This window comes from Mustela erminea, chromosome 13 (genome assembly GCF_009829155.1).
Source record: "Mustela erminea isolate mMusErm1 chromosome 13, mMusErm1.Pri, whole genome shotgun sequence".
Taxonomy (NCBI): Eukaryota; Metazoa; Chordata; class Mammalia; order Carnivora; family Mustelidae; genus Mustela; species Mustela erminea.
In genome coordinates this window covers 75,005,215-75,028,307 of record NC_045626.1, presented here as the reverse complement: position 1 = coordinate 75,028,307, position 23,093 = coordinate 75,005,215, and the positions used below count along the sequence as shown (strand labels likewise).

The 23,093-nt window shown below is 41.7% G+C and overlaps 1 protein-coding gene across 1 annotated transcript in view; it reads right to left on the bottom strand.

The window, feature by feature from the left end:
• The window catches only part of SVOP (SV2 related protein), a 74,391-nt gene extending 65,981 nt beyond the window's left edge, over positions 1-8,410 (bottom strand). Inside the window, exon 1 of the mRNA XM_032310935.1 lies at positions 8,115-8,410. Within this exon, the coding sequence (XP_032166826.1) occupies positions 8,115-8,149 (35 nt within the window). The 5' untranslated portion in view covers positions 8,150-8,410. The remainder of the gene's footprint in view (positions 1-8,114) is intronic.
• Positions 8,411-23,093: the final 14,683 nt, after the last annotated feature.

The window sequence follows — 23,093 nt, the reverse complement described above, 5'->3', positions numbered from 1 at the left end:
AATCGTTCAGTATTTCAATGTTTACCGAGTGAGTGCTGACTATGTGCTGACTGCTGGGATAGATACCAAAGGAAACAAAAATAATAGATGTGGTCCCTGCCCTCTTGGGTCCAGTGCTCTAGTTGGGGAGATGGTAAATGAAGAAATTATAATAGATTTGCAAACACTTTGATTTTGAGAAGGAAAAAAAGGGGTGCCAAGATAAAGAACAATTGGAGGAAGGAGGAGTCAGCATAGACTTTCCTACAGAGGCTGAGATAAAGATGGCAAGGCAAGGAGGGTGGTGCACAGATGGTGGGGAGACAGTCGGGAAAATGGCCGGTGCAAAGGCTCAGAGGCAGGACCAAGGTGTGGAGGTCGGAGAGACAGGCCGTATCATGCAGAGCTCTGGACACCACAGTGAGGATTTTCCATATTCTCCTGAGACCAGGGAGACACCACTGAAAGTTTTCAAGTAGGCGAGAGAGGACGGAAGATGATCAGAGTTGAGTTTGAGAAGATCACTCATCAGACACATGTGTCCACAAGAGGAGGAACTAGACTGTAGAGAGTGTTTTAAAATGCAGGTTTTAGGCGCACCTGAATGAGTCATTAAGTGTCTGCCTTCTGCTCGGGTCATGATCCCAAAGTCCTGGGATCGAGCTCTGCCTCAGGATTCCTGCTCGGCAGGAAGCCTGCTTCTCCCTCTCCTACTCCACCTGCATGTCTCTCTCTGTTAAATAAATAAATAAAATCTTTAAAAAAATAAAATAAAATGCAGGTTTTATTATTATTTGGGTATAGCGAGGCCAAAAGATCAGGAGATGACTGCCAGGGGGAAAACTATACCCTGTAATACTCCTAGATCACAAGTGCAATAGCCTGTCACACCTCAGGCACCCTATGGGGAAGAACCTGAGTTGGTAAAAAGGCAGAGGAAGTGGAAGGGGAAAGGCAGGTAAGAACCCTTATCCTGGTTTCCACAGGAAGAAAGGGGCGAGGCAGGGTACCCAGGTTGAGGAACTGGCCAGTTGGAATAATGTCAGTGGGTTCTGGGGCACAGGGGCTGTCTGGTACTTGGCCCTGGGGTGTTGAGAACAGGTGGAGAGTGGCTCTGGATTGGTTACTTTGTGCACGGACACTGGCAGGTCAATCATTACAGTTAATTCGGGGAGGGTCAATCCCCTCAGGGTCAGCAAAGCCCCAAGATGTCAAAACACTAGAGGACAGGAAATAAAAGGCATGCTTAACATAGAAGGATGGCAAGAAAGGAAGCAGGGAGGCTAGAGAGGAGGCTCTGTGGTCAGCTGTGTGAGAGGGGACAGTGGCTTGGTAGAGGGACTAGAGTGAGGGAAGGATGGAGGGAGCTGAAGCTTTTGTCATTTGTCCTCCCTCCCCACTGGCCCCCATTAGTGGCAGAAGACACCTTTCCTGGGAGACCCTTCTGCAGGGCATGACAAGTGCCCACTTATCTGGGGAGCACAGTCAGCAACGCTGATGACCAGCACCCCTCTGTTTTGTCCCAGGAGCTCAGCTGTGTCACACAGGGGCTTCTTTGGAATCTGAGGCCTATTGACAAACGGGATTAGAGGCTGTGGACCCGAAGCAGTGGAAATTGCCAAGGTCCCTTAAAATAGGACTTGCTTTTTGTTTCCTTCAAGACAAGACGTGGGCACTCCCTGATCTGTGTGATTTGGAAAGTGTCTTTTCAGGGGCTGGACCTCTGTCTTCAAGTACTTGAGGTCTGGGCAAGTGAAGAATGGTGCTTGTTCAACTTGGACCCCGAGACCAGAGCTTGAGCTTCTGGGTTTAGAGAAGAGGGGAGCAGATTTCAACACAGTCTGGAGAGCCTTCTTGGGCAGAGAAGTCCAGAGGTGGAAAAGGCAGCTTTCAGAGGCAGTGAGCTCCCCTTCATGAGAGATGGTCTTAGGACAGGAGGGTATCCATCTGGATGGACCCGGGGATGAGGATATTTAACATGTAGCACTTTGATATGCCTACATGCTATATTTACTTACTCTCTTATATGATCTCTTCAACCCTGAGAGAGACATGTTATTAAAATCCCCAAATTATAAACAAGTAAATAGAAGCTCAGATATTACATCAATTGGCCCGGGTTCCCCAGATAGTAAATAAGGCACTACAGTCACTGGTCTAGGTAGTCCCACAGCCTGTGGTCTCAACCAATTAGCTGATGCTTCTCTGAGGCCAAGAATATCCCTAGGGAACTGATTAAAATGCCAATTCCTGGGTCATTGCCCTGATCTAATGCTACTGCATCTCTGAAGTGTAGAGCCCAGGGATCTGAATTTTAATAAGCTATTAATGGTGGCCTCAGATGTTTGAAAGGCCCCCCTTGATGCCCTCCTGCTCTGGATTTGGGGAGATAAGGTGTGAGGGTTTGGATACAGTGACATTTAAGGTCTCTTCCATTCCTGAATGTCTAGAAGGCCATCATTAAAGGGGACTTTAATTTTCTGTGGATTTTATTTGTTTGTACTTTCCTGCCACCCCCATCGACCTGAATAGCATCGATCTTGTTCCCTGGGTAGTGGACCACTGGTTTATATTCTGGACAAAAGGTAACAATCACAAGTAAATAATAGTTAACATTTATTAAGCCCTTAACATGTGCTGCTAGCTCCACTAAGCACTTGAACCTGAGGCCTGGAGAAGAAAAGATTACCTTCCAATTTAGCAGAAAAGGCAGGATTTGAATCCAGGTCTGCCTGAGTAGAGAGGCCTCTACACGTGATCATTCTATGCCATGGCTTCAGTGGGGAGGGGGAAGGGGACAGAGGTCTTTGTGACAACTTTCTGGGAAGTTTGTAACTTATTCATTCAGTAAGCATGCCATGAGGACCTTGTGTGTGTGAGACCAAACTCTTGTCCTCATGGATCTGACAATCTTTTACCAAAGGTAAACTGAGGATGGAGGGAAGTGCACAAATTGCTGGTGGAACACATACTAGGGTCCTGACATGACTAAGGTCAGAGAAATGAGGTTGAAAGAGAGACCCAAGGATGCTCTAGAAATAGAGAGACTGAATAATTCATTGCCTCTGCTAAAATACTTTAGAGCTGTGGTTCCCAATGGGGCGTGATTTTTTTCTCCTAGGGAACATTGGCAATGTCAGGAGACATTTTTGATTGTCACAACTTGGAGGGATGGCTGTGATATCTAGTGGGTAAAGCATCCAGGGACGGTGCTAGACATCCCATAAAACACAGCACAGCCCCCACTGCTAAGTATTATCTGGTCTACAATGTGAAGAGTGTCAAAGTCGAGAAACCGGGTACTACAAGGTAAAAGAGATGTAATTAATAATTACAGCAGGAAAATTTCCCTGAAGCAGAATGGTACCAGGCACACCCATCTAGACAGCTTAGAATCATAAAGTTAAAAATGCCCTTAAAGTTGGCCCAGGCACCCCTTAGGTCTCAGGAAAGCAAATACATTGCCTAAGATCACACAGTGACTTGCATACAGATCTGTATAATTCTTTTAGACAGCCAAAGAGGAGTTTGACTGGGGCGGTAAAGCTACTCTCTGGGCCAGCAGACCCTTGGACGATCCTCCCTGAAACCTAAAATCACCCAAGCAATGGCTTCTTTGCCAGGGAGCTTCTTTATTTGGACTCCAGATTGATTGTTCCCCTTAAGTCACTAAAACACATATCCCCTAGAGGTGAGGCTGGGTGGCATGTGTTGGAAATGATGGGGTGTGAGCAGCTTTGAGCTTGAAGTTTTAAAAGGTTCTGGTGGGTTGACCTTGAGGATCCAGACCTAAGCTATTGCAATAACTCTTCTTTTCTTTCCTTTTCTTTTTTGTCTGTGAAGTGAGTGATTTTGAAACCCCTTTCTCCTCCTTGGCAAGGAATCTTCCCCTTTGGGGAACATTTTCTTAGTGTTTGGAGAAGGAGGCCATGGCTTCTAGGTAATGTTGGAGGTTAAGGGAAACTAAGCTAGTGTGGAGGTACTGTGCTAAGAACTTCCCAATGATGACTATCTTGATCTTCACAACAGACCCGTCATGCAGAGACTGCCATCATCTTGACTTTAAGGAGGAACACCCAGCCTTCAGGAGGTGAAGTAACTAGCCCAAGGCCACTCAGATGTTTGAACCCAGGTCTGCCTGCCTCGGAGCCCACACTTTTATCCCTACTGTTGATTAAGCCCAGGAGAAGTCAGTGGGAGATTCACTGAGACAATGGGCTTAAGTTTAATCTTGAAGACAAAGGTTGTAAGAAAGGAGGGAGAGAGAAATTTGGGCAAACAGAGGATAAAGTTCCAGCTCATTGTCACAGACTACAGGGTCTTGTATGGCCTGGTCTAGGTCATCCTCTGCAGCCTCCCTTAAGTTCCTCATTTTGTATGCTCCCTCCACTGGCCTGATTTTGAGATGCAACACTTTTTCCTACTTCAGTGCTTTTATCTACACAGTTTCCTTTGTCCATAATACTCCTCATCCCATCTCTTTCCTTGGATGATTCCTACACATCTCTGGGGGCTCAACAGCAATGTCACTTCCTCAAGGAAACCTTCACTGATCCTCCCCTCCTTCCCCACCTAGTACTAGTCTCACCGTATCCTGCACTTGTCCTTTGAAGCCTTAAAACAATCTTCATAATTATTGGGCAATGATATGTGTTTGATGTCTGCCTCTCCCAGCACCAGTTCAGCGCTATCCAATAGAATTTTCTGCCATTATGGAAATGTTTCAGGCCTGCGTGGTCCAATATGGTAGCCAGTAACCACACGTGGCTATTGAGCACCCGAAATGTAGTTAGTGCAATTGAGAAAGATGATTTTTTAAAATTTCACATATTTTAAATAATAAATTACATTTTATGTTGCATATTATACTATAGAAATGATTTCATATCCAAATTATATAATTTAAGTTTAAATTTAAATAACCAGGGGCACCTGGGTGGCTCAGTGGGTTAAAGCCTCTGCCTTTGGCTCAGGTCATGATCTCAGGGTCCTGGGATCGAGCCCCGCATTGGGCTCTCTGCTCAGCAGGGAGCTTGCTTCCTCCTCTCTCTCTGCCTGCCTCTCTGCCTACTTGTGATCTCTCTCTGTCAAATAAATAAATAAAATCTTTAAAAAAAATAAATTTAAATAACCACATAAAGCTAGTGACGACCATATTGGACATTGCAGCTCCAGACTGTGACGACCTTGAGGGCAAGGACCGTGTCTATATTATTCAGTTGCAGAATCCCTTGTACTATGTGCCCAAATGAATATAATGAATGAATCAATCAACCAATTAACCAATGCTGTCTGCAAAAGTTGCTTTCAAGAAATCATCCTAGGGGCACCTCGGTGGCTCAGTGGGTTAAACCTCTGCCTTCAGCTCAGGTCATGATCTCAGGGTCCTGGGATGGAGCCCATATTGGGCTCTCTGCTCAGCAGGGAGCCTGCCTCCCTCTCTCTCTGCCTGCTTCTCTGCCTACTTGTGATCTCCATCTGTCAAATAAATAAATAAAATCTTAAAAAAAAAATCATCCTAGAAAGGAAAGACCCAGAGAAGTCTGCCTTGTACAAGGTCACACAAAAGGCAGAACTAGGCACAAAATCTTAGCCTCTGGAGTCTCCTGTACATGGTACTGTGCCTGAAAGGACAACAGGTAAAAGACAGAGGTTGTTTGGGGCTTAAAATGAACCATCCTTGAGTTGTGTGAAGGAGCTTCCAAGTGCAAGGAGGGACTGTTTCCTTAGGCACCTTCAACTCCTTTTCCCCTCCCCAAACCCTGTAAACTACTTAGTGGCTTATAATCTATTAACACTTCGCTTCCCATAGGACTGAGGCTGTTCCGAAGTCCACTCTTGCCAACCCTCTCCAAAGCATTCTGATTTTTTTAAAAACCATATTGCTCTCGGGAAATCTGTTGCGTGCAGTCTGTGCACAGTATACAGAGGGTGTGGTTTAAAAAAACATCTAAGTCGTGATTTGTAACCCACTCAGATTCACGTGGCTGTTCCTTTTACTTCACTCCCTTTTTATAAATAGACGTCAACACGTTTCAGGGCTAATTTTGACTTCATTCAAATTGCAGATTACAGTTTTGAAGACTCCAACATAGGGAGTCTATATCTATTTTTCTAAATGATTTTTAAAGATTTTTCTAAATGATTTTTAAAGATAATAATAATATTAGTTAATATATGTCAAATGCTTTATGTCTACCAGGCATTCAGCATACATTTTCTCACTTGGTCATTACAATAACTCTGTGAATCAAGGATGATTGTGAGCCCCATTTTATGGCAAGGGAAACTCAATCTCAGAAAGGTTAAATCACTTGCTCAAAGTCCAATAACCAGAAAGTGGCAAAGCCAGGATCTGAACTCAAGTCTGTCTTACTCAAGAGCTAATGCTCTTAGCCAATACACAGTTTCACCTCGCTAATAGATATTACATGTATTTTTGTGTTAAAGTATCAATGAGAATAACCAAGAAACTTAACCTGTGGTTTGGGAAGAGAGAGACTAGATTTTATTCTTGTACTTCTTTTTGAACTTTATTTACTCTATGCAGAGATTATATTAGTACATTATATTATATACATTAGTATAAAAACTAAATGATTTTTTAAATTTAAGTTAATAAAACCGTCATCATTTTTACTTTCTTTTTAATTAAGGAAGGACTTGTCACAATAGTGTCATGTCTATAGCTGAATAGATTAAATATACATGGGCTCTGAGTAATCTGCAAAGTTCACATGCTCTGACATTATTTGAAAACTCATCTCAGTAGCTGCAGTTCCAATATGTATTGTATTCTTCTTCTGAGTACGAGATTTCATATTTCATTTTCTGAATTATTTTTTTTATTTTGAGATAATGGGCTGTTTTTTTTTAACATGATATTATTTTCATTGAAAGTGGTATGTTTTCCTCGAGAGATTTACACTCAGATATGTGTATTTTTATGTATTCATACATCGACCTCTGGATATTATAACTGAGCATCTTTTGGCATTTGTGAAATAATGGTGATTACATAAGATATGCTATTTGTGGATCAATTAATAAAAACTTGAGAGTAAAATTTAATTAAAATTTTAAAATGAAAATTAATTTTTACACCAATTGAGAAGTAAACATTTACAATACCCTTCAGTATTCAGAGCCTCAGAGAGCTGTATCAATCACACTAAAAGTCACTTGGGAGAATTTCTCCGTGGCTTAGAGAGGGGGAAAAAATTTAAGTCAAGAAAATACACACACTAACAATGATGTATCTTTTACAACAACTCCAAACAGTGTCTAGTTTTACAACAACTCCATCCAAATGGCTAGTGCGTCTGAGAATTAAAACAAAAATCCGCATTAATGCCCCATCTCATAGTCTTGGGATTTGCTTAACAAATCACCACTGGCTTGTAGTAGGAGAAATCCGTAAACCCGTCCACAAGGCCCCTGTCCTTTCCATTGCTTGGTTGTATTTCTCCAAGATTCTCAGAGCAAATCTGATATCCCCTAAAAATTCCCATCCCCTAGCTTTGTATTCCTGATGTTCTCAAGGATAGCCATAGACAGAGTCTCACTCTAGCTAGCTCTTACAAAAACCTTTCATTCAGAAGAAGGCAAGAGGTTTCAGCCCTCTCATTCACACACTTCATAAACAAGACTTTGTCCAAGCCTCCCCTCTAGGAAGGCATTCCAGCCTTTTAGAAACCACTTTGCAAGAGCAGTACCATTCCCTTCCATAAGACCTTGCAGAAAAATTGGGAATTTCACGGCATAGGAGAAAAGGCTGGGAAAAACCGATGTCATTGCATGGACTCATCAATTCAGTCCACATTTCAAAACAGCAGCTAATGCTTTCTTAAAACACAGACCTCAAAAATCCCTTTAGGACTGAGAGCAATTACAAGGGAAAACACAATACCCCTAGCTCCCCATAAGATTCTGACGGATCTGAAAAATAGAACTGAGTCAGAGATACAGAGGCTGGACTGCTGGAATAGGAAAATGGCTTGTCTCCTCGGGGCCTAATTCTTTCCTCTCCAACAGTTCCTTGTACATTCAAGAAACCATGCAGAGATGCCCCCCTGCAGGTTTTCATTTTTTAAAGGAAAGCCTGCCTTCCTCTCCCTCGCCCCCATGATACTCACGGCAGCTGCCTTAGCTGGAATAAGTCCTCCTCCATGTCCGCGCTGAGCCAGGACGAGCCCTTTTCATGGCCCTTACATGGTGTTGGTGGATGACGGGCGGTCAGGGTTTCAGCACCGGGGTGCTGGATAGCTCCCGCGCCGCTTCCTCCCTCGGCGGCAGCTGTTCGGGGGAGGGAGCCGCCAGGGACCAGCCCACGAGACAAAGCCGCCGCCGCCAGGAGAGTGGGCGGAGAGGAGGAGGCGGAGGGCAGAGCGAGCGGCGCGGGGAGAGGGGGCGGGGAAGAGCCCTTCGGGTTAGAGGAATTTACAGGCTTTCTGTGATTGGCGATGTTTTACTGGGTGCCTATAGGGCACAACAGTCTGTGAAATGGCTGTCGAGGTACCAATGAGCACTCTTTGGTTGACAACGCCTCTCTAAATGTTTATTTGTGGGGATTCATTAATGTTGTTACCGGTGTAATATTCTTGAAACCCAGGCTGGTATAGCAAATGAAGGGAATGAAAAATTCAAAGATGTGGGCATGCATTAAAACACCGTTTATTGAGCACCTACTGTGCCAGGCACTGTAATAGGCACCAGGCATATGCAAGACAAGTTAGACATGTCATTGTCATCATGGAGCTGTCTAGTGAAATGAATCAAGAAAAAAAAGATATAAGTTAAGTATGAGAAAGCCAAAGGCCACTCATTCATTCATTCATTCATTCATTCCACAAACAAGCATTATTGAGGGGTTGTGATTCCCCAGCCACACTGGGGAATCAAAGATTAATAAAACCAAAGATTAATAAAACCAAATCCCCACCTTCAAAATCCTCCCTATCTGTTTTTCCCATCCTCCTCCAGCTAATCTCTGCCGTCTTAGAACTGAAGCTCGGTAAAGGCTTGCTGATGTACCCCCAAGGGCCTAGAACCATAAAGCTCTATTTATGGACACTGAAATTGGAATTTAATATTCCCCACTAAATGCAACCCCAGGGCTTTGCATTGTGTACACTCAATACATGCTTGTTAAACTGAAAGCAAACTGATCTTTCACTCCAGGTGAGTAGGGGTTCAGTATCTATTTTAAGCTATGGAGAGGAAGGGTAATGATTTCTATTAGAGCTGACAGGTTGGAGGTCTATTGGTAGTGTGTCCAATTCATCCTGGTTTGTCGAGGAACTTGAGTCTTTGCCCTGAAAGTTCCAAGTCCTCAGGAAGCCCTGAGTTCCAGGCAAGCCTGACAGTTGGTTATTCGACAGTCATAAGCCAGATTCACAGAGAGATGCGTTTTGAGTAGCCTGAAGGGTCAACAAGAATACTTTTAAGTGTAAAGATTCAAAACTATGAAACTCTTAGAAGAAACCATAGGAATAGATCCTCATGACCTTAAATTAGGCAGTGGTTTCTTAGACACAACATCAAAAACACAAGTGACAACAGAAAAATTTAGGTACATAGGGCTGGATCAAAGTTAAAAGCTTTTCTGTCTCAAAGGACGCTGTCAAGAAAGTGAAAAGACAACCCATGGCATGGGAAAAATATTTGCAAATTGTGTACCTGATAAGAGACTTACTTCAAATAATTTAAAGCACTCTTACAACTCAATAATAAAAAGACAGTGTAATTTAAAAATGTAAAAATAGGGGAGCCTGTGTGGCTCAGTTATTTAAGCAACTGCCTTCGGTTCAGGTCATGATCCCAGGGACCTAGGATCCAGCCCCACATAGGGCTCCCGGCTCAGCGGGGAGCCTGCTTCTCCCTCTCCCTCTCTCCTGCTTGTGTTCCCTCTCTCGCTCTCTCTCTCTCTGCCAAATAAATAAATAAAATATTTAAAAAATAAAAATGGAAAAATAATATGAATAGATATTTCTGCAAAGAAGATGTGTGGCCAGATGTGGCACCTGGATGGCTCAGTTGGTTAAGCGTCTGACTCTTGATTTCGTCTCAGGTCCTGATCTCAGGGTTGTGAGATCCAGCCCCATGTAGGGCTCTGCGCTCAGCAGGAAGTGTGTTTGAGATTCTCTCCCTCTCCCTCTGCCCCTCCCCACCCACTCATACACATGCTCTGTCTCAAATAAATCAATACATATTTTTTAAAAATGTGTGACTAGCCAACAAGCACTTGAAAAAAATTGCTTAACATCATTAGCCATTAGGGAGATGCAAATCAAAATGACAACAAGATAACACTTCATACCAACTGGAATGGCTAGAATTAAAAAAACAGACAATAACTAGTGTTGTGAGGATATAGATGGGACATTCCCCTCGTTCACAGCTGCTGGGAATATAAAACGGTGCACCCACTATAGAAAACAGTTTGGATAGTTTCTCAAAAATTTAAACACAGAGTTACCTCATGACACTGTAATGCCACTTGTATTGCAGGTAAATACCCAAAAGAAATGAAAACACAGTGTGCACAAAGCTTGTACAGAAATGTTTATAACATCATTATTCATAACATCAAAAAGTGGAAACACCCAAAAGTTCATCAGGTCGTCATCAAATTTTACACTTAAAAGGAGTGAATTGGGAACGTCTGGGTAGCTCAGTCAGCTGAACGTCCAATTCTTGTTTTTGGCTCAGGTCATGATCCCAGATCTATAAGACTAATCTCCAGGTGAGGCTCTACGCTCAGCACTGAGTCTGCTTGAGATTCTCCCTTCCTTTCCCTCTGCTCCTCCCTCTGCTCTGTCCCTCTGTCTCTCTGTCTGTCCCTCTCTCTCTCGCTCTCAAATAAATAAATAAATAAAATCTTAAAAAAAAAACCCAAAACAAACAAAAAGAGTGAATTGTGTGGCGTGTAATTAAACTTTAATAGAGCCGTTTTTAAAAAATGACTTTCAATAATTTTTAAGAATAAATAATAATATTGACTTCAAGTTTTGTCAACATCTAAACAGAGATTTCACATAACAGGATCACCAGCTTTTTGGTGGAGAGGGAAGCAGTGTTCTGCAACCGGGTCTGCCTTTCTGTCTGGCCACTAGGAAGTGATGCTTCCAAGCAGCCTGCTGAGCTTTATCAAGGCTTCACACATTTAGCTTCCCTCACTGCTCTTTGGAGACTTGAGGCGCTCACTGCTGAAAACTGGGGGAACAGTGCTTAGTATGTATTAGGTATTTTAAAAATCCTAAAGAATTAATGTTTTCTCTTCTTTCTTAGATATATGGTTACACTTTTCTAAAGCAGTGGTTTCTGCCTTTGAGTGTGAGTGAGCATCCCCCAGAGGGCTTGTTGCATGCATATAGTTGTGCACCACCCCCGGAGTTTCTGATTCAGCAGGTCTGGGGTGAGGCCTGAGAGCTTCCATTCCTAATGGGTTCTCAAATGATACTGATTCTGTTGGTCTGGGGACCACACTGACAAGCCCTGTTCTAAAGTTATATCTGAATGAGATTATCAGCCAAGAAAAATATGACCCATGTTTGTTTAGACCTCTGATCTTTGAGACATCCTTGGGTAGATATGAATATTATAAAGGCAGTTACTTCCAGCTAACCACATTATCCATCTGTCCGGGAAATGGGGACATGCCAAAAGCCAGATGGGTTTTATTTCACATCAGAGTGATGCATCATGATCTCTCCTCTCAGATTCTTAAAACAAAACCTATAGGGGCTGGAATAAAGACTGACAAGCCGTCCCGTAGCCTGAAATACTGAATATACAATTACGTGCTATGAACAAGTGATTCTCCTATCAACTGTGTTCTGAATCCTGTTGTTTATTATTGAGATTTTTTTCTTTAGAACTGAAATTGGATTAAAAAAAACACAAAGGGGGCAAATAAGGCTTTGATGGTAGATCCCTGCTCTGCTGGCCATTGCTGGTAGGATGGCATTTCCACCTGGAGTCATTCCCAGGTCCCTGGCATTGTGCTCGAGCTGTTAATTACTTACGGACTTTACCCAGGAGCCAGTAGAAAGGGGATGCTTAACCAGGAGGGTAAGCCCTTGTTAAAAAATGTAAAGTGTACAACCTCAAAGAGTCCCTTGCTCATATGTCTTATTCTTCAATGAAACACAAGATGTGTTCTCATCTACAATGAGAGAGGACTGGAGAGGGCAAAGAGAACTATTTTCCCCTTCAATTCTGTCCTCTTTTTCTTCCTGTATTTTGGGGCAGCTGGCTCAAAAGATAAACTCTAAAGTTCTGCTAATAAAACCGTGATCTCTTAGACATTGTATTTTCAGAAGGACATAAAATAAGGAAGAGATAAATGTGAATCAGAGGCCAGAACACCTATCCAGACCTAGGGAAGAGGTTATCAAGCAGAGAAGTTCAAGATATCTGAGTGAACACTGAAGAAGCGATGGTCTTTTCTTTGCACTCTTGTGACTTGTACTTTCAATCTCTTTAATTCAAAGTGTTTCTTAATTTCCCTTCTCAGTTCCTTGTTTACCTGTTTATTATTTAGAAATGTGTTGTCTAATTTCTATGTATTTATTAGTTTCCCAAATTTCCTTCCATTACTGATTTCTAATTTCATTGCATTGTGGTTGGAGAGCATACTTTGTACGGTTGCAGTCTTAAAATCCATTGAGACTTGTTTTATAGTCTATCTTGGAGAATGCTCCATGTAAATTTGAGAAGAAATTGTATTCTGCTCTTGTGGGAAATGTTCTGTAGATGTCTGTTAGATCTACTTGGTTTATCATGTTGCTCAAACTTCTCTTTCTTTGCTGATCTTCTGTCTGGTTGTTCTATCCATTACTGAAAGTGGGGTATTGGGGCGCCTGGGTGGCTCAGTGGGTTAAGCCTCTGCCTTTGGCTCAGATCATTATCTCAGGGTCCTGGGATTGAGCCCCGCATCAGGCTCAATGCTCAACAGGGAGCCTGCTTCCCCCCTCTTTCTCTGCCTACTTGTGATCTCTCTCTGTCAAATAAGTAAATAAAATCTTTAAGAAAAAAAAAAAGAAAGTGGGGTATTGAAATCTCCAACTGTTATTCTTGAATTGTCTAGATTCCCCTTAAATTCTGTCTTCTTTTACTTCATGTATTTTGGGGCTGTGTTGTTAAGTGAATGCATGCTTACAGTTGTTATTTCTTCTTGATGAATTGACCCTTTATCATCATAAAATGTCTTTCATTGTCTCTAGTAATATTTTTCCTGTCTTAAAGCCTATTTTGTCTCATATTTCATAGTCACCTCATTCTCTTTTGGTTACTGTTTTCATGGCAAGACTTCTTCCATTCTTTTACTTTCAACCTATTTATGTCTTTGAATCTAAAATGAATAAAAACTCTTGTAGACAGCATATAGTTGGATCATATTGTCTCATCCATTCTACCAGTCCCTGGATTTTAGGGAGTTTAATCCATTTAAATGTAATGTGATCATGGATCATGTAGAAAACAAATTACGTTTTATGTCTCTTTTGTTCCCCCATTCCTCTATCCCTACCCTGTTTTGTGATAAATATGTTTTTTCTAGTGTGCCACTTTAATTCCCTTGTCATTTCTTTTATTATATATTTTTAAAGTTATTTTCTTAGTGGTTGCTCTAAGGATTACCATTAACATCCCAATTTATAACAATCTAGTTTGGATTAATACCAATTTAATCTCATTATTCTGCAAAAACCTTGCTCTTGCATATCTTCATTTCTGCCACCTTTTAAATTGTTATGATTGGGGGTGCCTGGGTGGCTCAGTGGGTTGGAGCCTCTGCCTTCGGCTCAAGTCATGATCCCGGGGTCCTGGGATCGAGCCCCACATCGGGCTCACTGATCAGCAGGGAGCCTGCTTCCTCCTCTCTGCCTGCCTCTCTGTCTACTTGTGATCTCTGTCTGTCAGATAAACAAAATCTTTTAAAAAATTGTTATGATTGTAAGTTATATCTTTATGCACTGTAAATAAAGATGAAAATGAGTTACAAACAAAAACCACACTTTCCATTTTTTAAATTTACCTTTATAATATCTCTCCTGGTGATCTTTATTTCTTCAGGTGGATTTGAATTACTAACTAGTGTCTTCACATTTTAGTCTAAAAAATTTATTTTAGTATTTCTTGCAGGACAAGACTGCTGGAAGCAAATCTCAGTTTTTGCTTATCTGGAATGTATCAATTTCTCCTTAATTTTTGAAGAATCATTTTGCCAGATATAGGATTCTTGACTGACAATCCTTTTTTTTTTTTTAAGAACATTGAATATATCATCCTACTGCCTTCTGTACCCTATAGTTTCTGATGAGAAATCATTTGTTAATCCCATTGAGAGCCTTTTGTGTGAGGGTCTCCTCTTTTTCTGCTTTCAAAATTCTCTTTTTTTTTACTGTTTTTATGAGTCTAAGTGTGAATCTCTTTGAATTTATCCTGGAGTTCACTGAGCTTCTTGGATGTGTATATTATTGTTTCCCATCAAATTTTGGAAGTTTTTAGTCACTATTTATCAACTATTTTTTGTCTCTTTCTTTCTCCTCTTTTCTGGAATTTCCACTGTGTATCTATTATATGCCTGATGGTGTCCCACAGGTCTCTATACTCTGATTGGTGTTCTTTTTTTTTATGATTTTATTTATTTCTTTGACAGAGAGAGATACAGTGGGAGAAAGAACATAAGCAGGGGGAGTGGGAGAGGGAGAAGTAGGCTTCACAACAAGTAGGGAGCCAGATGTGGGGCTTGATCCCAGGACCCTGGGATCATGATCTGAGCTGAAGGCAGAAAGAAGCTTAACAACTGAGCCACCCAGGTGCCACTGATCAGTGTTCTTTATTTACTTTTCTTTCTGCTTCTAAAATGAATAATCTCAATAGGTCTACCTTTGGGTTCACTGATTCTTTCTTCTGCCTGCTCAGATCTGTTGTGGAGTCCCTCTAGTGAATTTTTCATTTCAGTTTCAAGTCCAGAATTTCTACTTGATTTCTTTTTATAATTTCTATCTCTTCATTAACATCTTCTATTTTTAAAAAAGATTCTATTTATTTATTTGACAAAGAGAGACACAGTGAGAGAGGGAACACAAGCGGAGAGAGAGGGAAGGGAGAGCAGGCTTCCCGCCAATCAGAGAGCCCAACGAGGGGCTTGATCCCAGGACTCTGGGATCACGACCTGAGCTAAAGGCAGACACGTAACAACTGAGACACCCAGGTGCCCCAACATCCTATATTTGATGAAATATTGTTCTGACTTTTTCCTTAGCTCTTCATACCTGTATATAGGGAAAACCTGCTCAGTTTTCCTTAGTAGGGAAAAAACCCCAGCTCCTTATTGTGTTTCTCTTTCACTTTTCAAACTACTACCACATTCACCACGCTTCTGTCACCAGATTTCTCATACCATTATTTCTCACACCAAGCAATTGTCTGTAACACCAGCTGGAGTCTTACAATTTAACTCAACCTTGACACTATTTACTTGAAGATAATGTCAGATCCCACAGGTTAAGGGCTCAATCCCATGAGAAGACCATGAGACTTCTATCCTACTACAGATAACAATCGCAATTAGGTTCCCCACAACTTCTGTCCAATTTGGCTACAAACTGGAGGTTCCCATGACCTCCTCCTCAGGTTCAATTAATTTGCTGGAGTGGTTCACAGAACTCAGGGAAACAATTCCTCACATTCATCAGATTATTAAAGGATATGATAAAGGATACAGATGAACAGTCAGATGAATAAATACATAAGGTGAGGACTGGGAGGGTCCCAAATGTGCATGAGTTTCTGTTCCCATGGAGTTGGGGTGCATTTGCCAACCTGGAAGCTCTCCAAACCCCTACTACTGGGATTGTATGGAGTTTTCCTCATGCAGGCATGATCAATTATTAACTTCCCTTCTAACCCCTCTCCCCTCTCTGGAGGATGGGAGGTAGAGCTGAACATTCCAACCTTCTAATCGTGGCTTGGGCTTTCTGGTAGCCAGCTCCCATTCAGGGCCCACTCAGAGTCACGTCAATAGAATGAAAGATGTTCCTAGTGCTCTTAACACTTAGGAAATCACAGAGGTTTCAGGAGCCTTGTGCCAGAAACTAGGGGGGGAGGGCAGATACAAACACTTTGGAAAACTATTTGGCAGTTTCTTAAAGCAATGTGCTAAGATCTTACAAGACTACTGTTTGAACAGGAGTGAGTGATTCTGAATGTCATTCTTACTGGGGGAAAACAAAGAATCCAGTCACGATTTGACAAGACATCAATTAATATCAAATAGGAAGAAGTGTACATGATTAACCATATTCAAGTTCTAAAAAGCTTAAAGGGGCTTGCTAGTTTAAGAAAGTGAATATACAGGGCACCTGTGTGGCTCAGTGGGTTAAGCCTCTGCCTTCGGCTCAGGTCACGATCCCAGGGTCCTGGGATTGAGCCCCGAATCGGGCTCTCTGCTCAGCGGGAAGCCTGCTTCCCCACTTCTCTCTGCCTGCCTCTCTGCCTATTTGTGATCTCTCTCTCTTTGTCAGATAAATAAATAAATCTTTTTTTAAAAGAAAGTGAATATACAAAATGTATGAACTGATCAGTCATATAAATTAGGTAATGACTACTGCAATTGCTTATTGTAAACTATTTTTATAAAGGATTTACACTGAAGAGCTACCTAGAAAGGGTTAAATGTGGGCTTAATATTATTAAGAGGAGCTTAAATCTGAGTTTTAGGATTCCTCTGGAGAATGGACATCAACCAGGATATGAATAACAAAAGTTGCAATAATTCAGAACTATTGCTTAAAGAAAGACAAAATCATGCATATAGACCTCTCTTAAAAATTGGTTTTCTACATAAGAGACTCTTAATCTCACAAAACAAGCTGAAGGTTGCTGGGGGGTGGGTAGAGAGGGTGGTTGGGTTAGGGACACTGGGGAAGGTGCTAGTACTGTGAAGTGTGTAAACCTGGCGATTCAGAGACCTGTACCCCTGGGGCTAATAATACATTATATGTTAATAAAAAATATTTTTAATTGGTTTTCTAGGGGTGCCTGGGTGACTCAGTCAGTTAAGTGTCTGCCTTCAGCTCAGGTCATGACCCCAGGGTCCTGGGATCAAGCCCTGCACTGGGCTCCCTGCTCAGTGAGAGTCTGCTTCTCCCTCTCCTTCTGCTGTCTCTCTCTCTCAAGTAAATAAATAAAATATTTTTAAAAAATTGTTTTTCTAATTGTAAAAGAAATAAATGATCATTATAGAAATTCAGGTAGCATGCAAAAGCATTCAGAAGAAAATAAAAATTATTACTATATACCACAAAGAGATAACGAGAGATACCATTTTGGGAATATACCCGTCTGGTCATTTTTTATGCTGGGACACCCGTACATAAATATCTTTTTATAAATTTGAGATCATATTTATCCAATGGAGGCTTGCTTTTTTCACTTTTCACAAGCTTCTAATGAATATTTCTGACCAAAAGGAATGTCAATTTTGATACTGTTTACCCTATGTTTTTCAGGTTTTAAATTTTTAATTATTTTTTAAATAAATAATGCATGCCTATGGTACAAAATTCACGAAGGACAAAAGGATGTCTTTCCCTGTTCTCAGTAACATAGCTTCCTTACAAGAGGCAAACAGTGTTCCCAGTTTCTTGATTCTCTCTATATCTATAAACACTTCATTTTTATTCTCTCCCACAAATAACAGCATTCCATTTCATTGTCCCACGCCTTACTGTTTTCTCTCAATGTCCTGGAATCTTAGAATCTTCCTTGTCAGTCCACAAAGAGGTGGCTCATTATTTTCATAGTACACAGTACTATGCTGTGTGGGGTTGCCATAATTTTCCTGAGTATTTAGGTTGCTTCCATACTTTTTAGTATTAAAAACAAGACTGCAATAAATATCTTTATTCTTATGTGTGTATGATAAATACTTAGATCACAGAATACGCAGATTTTTAGATTCTCTAAGTAGTTCAAATTGCCTTGGATGGAGATATTCATTTATGCTCCCACAGGGAATCCCAAGAGCGCCTGTTTCCTCATATAGTTGACACTACTGTGTGTTATCATATTTTTCATGCTTTCAATCTGATATATATTCAATCAGAGCAAGAGAGACAGAGACTGAGAGATCATTTTTAAGGTAATGGCTCACATGATTGTGGAAGTTATCAAGTCCAAAATATCCAGGATAGGCCAGCAAGGCAGAGACCTAGAGAAGAGTCAATATTGAAGTTCAAGTCTAAAGGCCATCTGCCAGCAGAATTCTTGCCTGCTTGGGGGACATCAGTCTCTTTGTTCTATTCAGATCTTCAACTGATTGGATGAGCCCCACCCACATTAGGGAGGGTCGTTTATTTTATTTTATTTTTTAAAATTTTTTAATTTATTTGACAGACAGAGATCACAAGTAGGCAGAGAGGCAGGCAGAGAGAGAGAGGGGAAAAGCAGACTCCCCACTGAGCGGAGACCCACGATGCGGGGATCGATCCCAGGACTCTGGGATCATGACCCGAGCGGAAGGCAGAGGCTTAACCCCCTGAGCCACCCAGGGGCCCCAGGGCAGTTTATTTTACTCAGAGTCTACAGATTTAAATATTAATCTCACCCGAACACCCAGAATAATGTTTGACCAAATATTTGGGCACCGTGATCCCACCAAGTTAACCTATAAAATAAACCATCACATCCAGGGGAGATGAATTGCTGAAGTTCACATGGCCAGCCAGATGAAAGTTTTGGTCTATACCTAGAACCAAGGATCTCTTTATCTAAGCCCAGTTCAGACCTGTAGTTTTAATACTAGGAACACTTACATTTGACTTCCCAGAGTGTCCAGTTTAAGCATAGAAACCCTTTTCAACTCTACTAAACATTTAAAAATCTGAGATCGTGCTTATCCTTTACCCCGTCCCCTCTGGCCCCAGGGATCAGCTCATAAACTCATCTGGGGAGGAGGGAGGACCAGTCTCAAGAATGTGTTGCTGGGATGCCTGCGTGGCTCAGTCGTTAAGGTCTGCCTTCAGCTCAGGTCATGATCCCAGGGTCCTGGTATTGAGCCACGCTTTGGGTTCCCTGCTCTGCGGGAAGCCTGCTTCTTCCTCTTCCACTCCCCCTGCTTCTGTTCCCTCTCTCGCTCGCTCTCTGTCAAATAAAAAAAAAATAATAAAATCTTTAAAGGAAAAAGAAAAAGAATGTGTTGCCGACATCATGAGGGCCAACTGTGTGGTCAAAAGACTTCTGGGAAAAACATAACAGAAGAATGCAGGAGAGTCCTGGAGTGCTGTTTAAGGCAGAATTTACCCATTTTTGAGCCATTTTGTTACTGTTATGTGGGTTTTTTTGTTTTGGGGGGTTTTGAGGGGTAGGTGTCTATGAAACAACCACGGTAAGAAAAACAACAACAACAAAATTCTGCTAATGCTTATATCTTTCTGTTTTTATTTTCTCTGCCTGGAAATAAAAACAAGTGTTCCGGGGTGCCTGGGTGGCTCAGTGGGTTAAACCTCTGCCTTTGGCTCGGGTGGTGATCTCAGGGTCCTGGGATGGAGCCCCGCGTCGGGCTCTCTGCTCAGCGGGGAGTCTGCTTCCCCCTCTCTCTGCCTGCCTCTCTGCCTACTGTGATCTCTCTATTCCTGTCAAATAAATAAAATAAAAAAATATTTTAAAAAAGCAAGTGTTCCATTCGTGTGAAAGGATCTTATCTTCTTGTCTTTCCAGAAGAGACATATAGGCCCAAATCTGAGGAAAAAAGACACCAAGTGCTACATAGTCCAAGCTGAGAGAGCTGTCAGCCAGAGCCAGCCACTGGGGCCAGTCCTGCCCTCAGGGTTTCCTAAGAGGGGTTGGGTTGATGTGGCTTTTGATAGCGAAGGTCTCTATTAATCAGAGTGTCCCAAGGAAAATTCCATGTCAAATCCTGCATTAAGTTCTAAAAACTGGAAAGGAATTCAATACTCTTTTTCATAGTTTACCTATCTGGTAGGAAAATACAGCACAATGATAACTTTAAGAAATATTAAAAAGACTCCCGATTGGATTCTAGATCTTTCTTGTGGCTTTGTGTGACAATATGATTATAGTTTCTGAGGTCTGTCTTCTGAGACCCAGGGGAGCTAGGAGAGGGGGTGAGAAAGGTATTCAGAACAGGACTTCTCCTCTTTCTCCACATCACTCTCTCCTCTGGAGTCTGGGAGAAGACTTGGGAATCACGTTTGAGTTTTATTTATTTATTTAATTAATTTTTAAAAGATTTTTTTTATTTGACAGAGAGAGACTATTGAAATGAGACGGATCTCTGAAAGTGTCTACCTAGTTGCATTATTTAGGAACCTACTCCATGGTGTGAAAGGAGGAGGTCTGACTTAGTATAGGTGCGGGCAGTTGGAAAAATACCACTTCTGGTTTCTACCCCATGGAGTTTAGATCTCAAATAAACCATTTACCTGCAAAATAATCCCAACAGTTGAGAGATGCCAAAGGCTCTGAAAGATGACCTTGTGATTTCCCAGGATGCTGCAAATCCTTGACCCGCCCAATGGATGTTAGAGCAGGCACTGCCTTGTTCCTGGCAGCAGTCATCATCATAAATTATCATCATAAATCATCGTAAATAAGGTAATACATCCTTATTTTTAAGAACTTCTGTTAGTCAGTGATAGCCACACCCCTACTGGTTAGAGGAGCAACAAGGACCAGGCTGCAGACATTGTTAACCTCATGGAATGTGGAGTACAGATCTTCCTTGACTTGTATGGGGCTACATTCCCACAAACCCAACACAGATTGAAAATATACTAAGTCAAAAATACATTTAATACACCTACCCTATTGAACATTTCAGATTAGCTTGGCCTTCCTTAAATGGACTCAGAACACTTACATTGGCCTACAGTTGGGCAAAATCATCTAACAAAAAGCCTATTTTAGAATGAAATGTTGACTATTTCTTGTAATTTATTGACTACTGAAAGTGAGAAACAGGATGGTTGTACGGGTGCAAAGCAGCTGTAAGTGTATTGGCTGTTTACCCCCTGGTTGCCAGGCTGACTGGGAGTTGTGGCTGGTTGCCATGACACAGCACCATGAGATAGCATTGAATTGCATATTGCCAGCCCAGGAAAAGATCAAAATTCAAAATTTGAAGTAAGGTTTTGACTGAATGCATGTAGTTTTCAAACTATTGTAATGTCAAAAATCTCAAGTCAGGTCGTCATAAGTTGGGAGATAGTCTGTACTGTTATTACTTAAGGGGTCATTGCAAGCATTAAATTGAAGTTAGGCATATAAAATGGTCAAAATTTTGTGAATTGATTGACTATACTCCGTAAGTGCCAATTATTTAAGAGTCTGGTACATAGACTCGAGAGCATACTCGTAGGTTGGGATGGCAGAATATTCACTAGGCAGACTACCATGGCTATTCTCAAAATACTGTAGCAGGACCCCATTTGGAGGACCTTTTTAGGGGCTTATTGAGGTCAAAACTATTTTCATAATATCACTAAGACATATTTTTATTTTCCTTTCCCACTGTCACTCACTCATGAGTGTACCTTGGAGTTTCCAGAGGTACACAACAGTTGATGAGGTCATAGCTTCAACATCTAATGGAATGTATGCTTTGGTATTGTTGGATTTTAAAACTTTTCTCAGCCTTGATCAGTAGTTACCAAGGACTGGAGGTGGGTGGAGGAGTGGACTACAAAGGGATAGGCAGTAATTTTATTCCGGGTGAGGGGTGAAGGTTCTATATCTTGTTTGTGGTCCTCATTACATGACTATGCATTTGCTAAAATTCACAGAACCAAATAGGTAAATCTTATTCCATAAATGGTACTTCAGTTTAAAAAAAAAAAACCAAAATTATTTTTTTAAAGATTTATTTATTTGACACAGAGAGAGAGATCACAAGTAGGCAGAGAGGCAGGCGGGGGAGGGGGGGCATGGGGGGGCGGTAAGCAGACTCCCGGCTGAGCAGAGAGCCAGATGCAGGACTCTAACCCAAGACCCTGCAATCATGACCTAAGCAGAAGGCAGAGGCTTAACCCACCCAGGCGCCTCAAAATTATTTCTAGATTTCAATTTCTAACAGCCTAAATATACTTAGTTATAACCCACCTAAACAAAAGCTCTCAGTAATTTTTAAGCATACCAAAGGGTCCTGAGGCTTAAAACTTTGAGCTAAAACCACTGAGCTAAAACATTGATTTCTTTCCTAAAGCAGGTGCAATCACCTGCTCCAGAGTTGGGGAGAATGATTAAAAGGGAGTGCAAATCTCTCTGGCTCTAAGATTCTAGAAGCTGTGTTGTCAAAGTGGTAGCCACTGCCCACATGCGGCTACTGAACGCATGAAAAACACTTGGTTCAAATCGAGATGTACTTTGTACAAAAAAAAAAAAAAAAGTAAATGATCTCTTTTTTTTTTTTAAGTTTTTCTAAAAACTTTTATAAAGAAATGACAATATTTTGGACAGAGCGGGTCAAGTAAAAGGTATTGTTAATATTAATTTCATTTTTTTTTTAACGTGGCTATTAGAAAATGTGGCCTGCGTTATATTTCTACGGGACAGCGCTATTCTGGAGGCAGACTTGGCTGCCAATCTTGTTTCCACCACTTATCAGCTACTTCCTATCTCCTGTAAAGTATGGGTCACGTTAGGGCTTGAAGCTTGAATGGGACGAATGCATGTGACGTACTTAGCAATGCATGTAAGTAAACCGTAAGCTCGGTGGCTATCATGGAAGGCCTCGCGCTCTCTGGTGATGCGGTCAGAGCTGGTGATGCGGTCAGAGATGGTCCTGCGTGCTCATTAAAGGCCTTTCCTCCGCGACCTATTTACACTCTGACGACAATAACAACTAAGGGTGGCCGAGGCCTGATCCCGCTTTCGAGCGGGCCTGCCCTCTTTATAACTAAAAAAATTAAAATGGTCCCAGGAGCTGGAAGTGGGACATTTAAAATGCACGGAGCCAAAGCACAAGTTGAACACCCAGCGGGCCTGAGTCACAGGGCCTCCCTTGGTAACCGACGCTGACGCCGGTTGCTAAGCGGGAAACGGGAAAACAAGGATGTGGTCCGTCGGCTCTTGTTCTCCGGCGGCAG